We start from the raw sequence: 3,409 nt of genomic DNA, 5'->3' as shown, positions 1-3,409 counted from the left end.
CATGCCTTACAATGACGACACGTTATGTCTACCCTCAAGCTTACAAGGGTGCAAACTGAAAATTAGTACCATTTTTGGTTAATTCCCCTCTCTTTTCATGGATTTACACTTTGTTGTCCGAGGAACCAAAAATTTCAGGAGTGAGAGAGAGTCATTAAGTTTATTGTGCAAATCCCTTTTCATATCATTTTCAGTTTTTGTAGGACTTGTGAATTTCTTTTTACCTTTTTGGTTAGACGATCCACTATGATAACATGAATGACATGGATGGTGTTTACTAATGAACATGTAGTGAACAAGAAAGGGAAGGAAGAGAGAGATAGACACAATCAATCTCTAACACCTTTGTGATTGCCCATGAAGGCAACCACTCCACAAGACAACCACTAGGTTTTAGTGTGGTGTTCACTAGTGAAAAGTATCTCCACGTAGGATAGATACGTATGAAAAAGTCTCCATACCGGATGACTTTAGATTTTCTCAAAGAAGTTAAGTTTATGAGAAAGTTTGTAGGGTTTATTCACAATTACTAAATTACTGGAATCATTTTGATTTGCAGTTGCATCACATGCTTCAAGGTAAATTTCAAGCCTATTATTGATTTGGATGATTTCAAAAAACCACTTGACATTGTTATATGTTGAGAAACAAACACCCAATAACGTACAAATTTTCTCTAAGAAAATTATGTTCAACAAAAACAAACAAAGTAATTGATATAATTATGAACTATTATTATCTCTTATGGTTCCTTAGCATAACTCTCCTACCCATTAGCCAACTCTTAAAATTGAAACTTTAAGGACTCGAACAATAAACCTTCCATATGCATTGGCCAATGCATGTTAGGCCACAAATTTCGAAAAAAAATGCCATGTTAGATTTATTGAACTTTTCAAGAAAATTGCATGTCATTCTATCAACCAGGACCATACAATGTCTATATCTTATGAAGTTATGGTTGTTAGTGGCTTCACATGTCTATATGAATAATCAACTATATCATATGTATATCATTGGTTACTACCGTTTTGATTGCACATCATAGCTCCTTAAAGTCAATATTACCGATTAAAATGTATTATTTTATTGTCCAATCAGTTTTAGGACCAAATTAACATCTAATATGAGTCTTCGACGTATGCTGTAACTCTACCACCTTTACTAATTTGGGTTTTCCTTTTCTTTTTCCTTCACCACTTTTGTTACTTCAACCTTCATCAGGAATGTTAGAACTTCGACAAGATGGTATATTATCCAATCATCTTCTTAGTCGACTTGGCATCTATGCAACCCCATCATAATTCTTAAAAGCCATATTTGTATGTGTATTTCTCTCTCTTGGGGTGCTGACACAAAGCTTCGACCTCAATTCCAGATGAATAAGAAAAGCATATGATGTTGGATTCGTAACATTTTGGTCTTTTCTTGGTTCATTCAAAATTCACACTAATTTTTTACATTTAGTTTGACAATACATGCTTCTTTTCCCCATTATTCATTCGATTCAATGTACCTCCAAGCTTCACAAACTCATTATAAAACCTTGCTATTACAAACTTGCCAAAAAGAACAGATGTGAACTCTTTCGTCTTAAGGGGTTTGAAATTTGACATGTGGGGTTTTATGGGTTTTGTGTTGTACATATGCCAAAACTCATGGCCTTGCCATTACATTACAAGGAAAAAGAAGAAAAACAACCCTCAAAGATGCAAACCAGATTCATCTCGGTCTACTTAAGCAAGTTTTATTTTTTAAGATAAAAAAAAAATCAATTTTGGATGTTGGGTATGTAGATCCAACAGTTACAAATTTTGTCTTATAGAGATTTTATTCAGTCTCTTTGATACTCTTCCTCCTTTTTCCACTAGAACATTTCTCAATTATCTCAATCCTGTTATCTTTCCAAGTTAAAACTTGGAGAAAAATACAAATTCCTTTTCATTCTCCAGAAACATTATAAAAGGCTATAAGAAGAAGCAAAAAGTATAGGAAAACTTAAGGTCAATAAAGCAACAACCATTTTCATCCTATAAAAGGCTATAATAAGAACAAGCAAAAAGTATATGAAAAATCATCCATTCATAATATGGTGTAGTTAAAGCCTCAACATGCACTTTATGACCAAATACATAAATAAAAAACTTAGTTGAATCAAAAAACAGAGTGCATATCATCATCAATCACTTCCTACTAAGAAACATGAATCTTATGTTTTAAAAAACGTTGTTTTAGCGTTGTGAATTAAAAAGGGCTCTGCTAATGATTCCAGTGGCCTCTATATAGCGATCCACACACCTTGAAATGCAGCTGCTTTCTCCCCCACTCAAACTGCTGCCTGGTTTAGTGATACATTTGTCAAAGCACTTCCCCCGAACAGTCTGTTTCCCAAACAAAAAATCATCAAATGTCAAAATTCTGAGCTATCTTATAAACTTAAAAAAAACCTTGATTTACTCATGAAAAACTCTGGATACCAAATGAAGCAACCAAATAGTAAGTAAGATTTTAATCATACTCCAAACCAATTTAAGCTGTACAATATTCTGTTTGTAGGTAGCGATCCTTGGGAGAAATTGAGTGTTTCATCCTTCATAGTTCATACTAACACTAAAATGATTAATCACATCTAAAAGGTTTTGGGCTATTCTTTGATTCTTAAGATTTCGTTTAAAAGTAATACATCTAAGCAACTTATACATGAGTCTCCATGGATTTTCCATCCTAGATCGCATCATATATAAATTGAGAGAACGTGAGGATTGGCAACACAGATCTATGTTTAAAATCTCCCAAATTGAGCACTTTTTTGGTAATAACAAGCGCAACAAAGATGAATCTAAACTCATCCACTGTAGCCTATGAATCAAAACTCATTCCACAAGAAAACAATTACTGTTGTATCTCAATGTAAATCATACACATATAATGAGATTGATAGATATGGAAATACCTCCAGGAATTCCTCGGCATAGGCCTGAGCAAGTTGAACTTTAAGCTGATCCATGAAGTCTTCGGTAGACATCTGAGATGACGGCGACGAGCTCGACGGCGACGAGAATGAATCCATTTATGTGTCTATCTTTTGCTATTTCCGGTGTATATGTATCTATAAACCCTAGTTTTTGTTTGTGAATTCTGCTCGTCTTTATTACCCCTAAAACCCTGTCGTATTTTACGTTTAAGACCCTCTTTTTAATTAGAATGACGATTGTGGAACATATCTTGCGATATAAATAGTGGGAGTTTAAAAGGAGAAATATTCAAAAATAATAATAAGACAAAACTTCAAAACTGATCCTATGGTTTTTTAAAATATCAAGTTTAGTCCTTAAGTTCAAAAAACCTCACAGATGGTCCCTGTGGTTTCAAAACTTTTAACAAATGGTCATTTTCGCTAACGCTGTTA

General features: G+C 33.7%; 1 protein-coding gene across 1 annotated transcript; it reads right to left on the bottom strand.

Annotated features, from left to right (window-relative positions):
• Positions 1 to 2,063: 2,063 nt before the first annotated feature.
• LOC111894308 (mitochondrial import inner membrane translocase subunit Tim13) lies at positions 2,064 to 3,130 on the bottom strand. The gene is made up of 2 exons (XM_023890385.2): positions 2,954 to 3,130; positions 2,064 to 2,381 (listed from the first exon to the last, which is right to left on the bottom strand). The coding sequence occupies exons 1-2, from the start codon at positions 3,068 to 3,070 to the stop codon at positions 2,232 to 2,234; spliced, it is 267 nt and encodes an 88-aa protein (XP_023746153.1). The 5' UTR covers positions 3,071 to 3,130; the 3' UTR covers positions 2,064 to 2,231.
• Positions 3,131 to 3,409: the final 279 nt, after the last annotated feature.

This window comes from Lactuca sativa, chromosome 3 (genome assembly GCF_002870075.4).
Source record: "Lactuca sativa cultivar Salinas chromosome 3, Lsat_Salinas_v11, whole genome shotgun sequence".
NCBI classification, from domain to species: Eukaryota; Viridiplantae; Streptophyta; class Magnoliopsida; order Asterales; family Asteraceae; genus Lactuca; species Lactuca sativa.
This window is presented reverse-complemented; position numbering and strand designations above follow the sequence as displayed.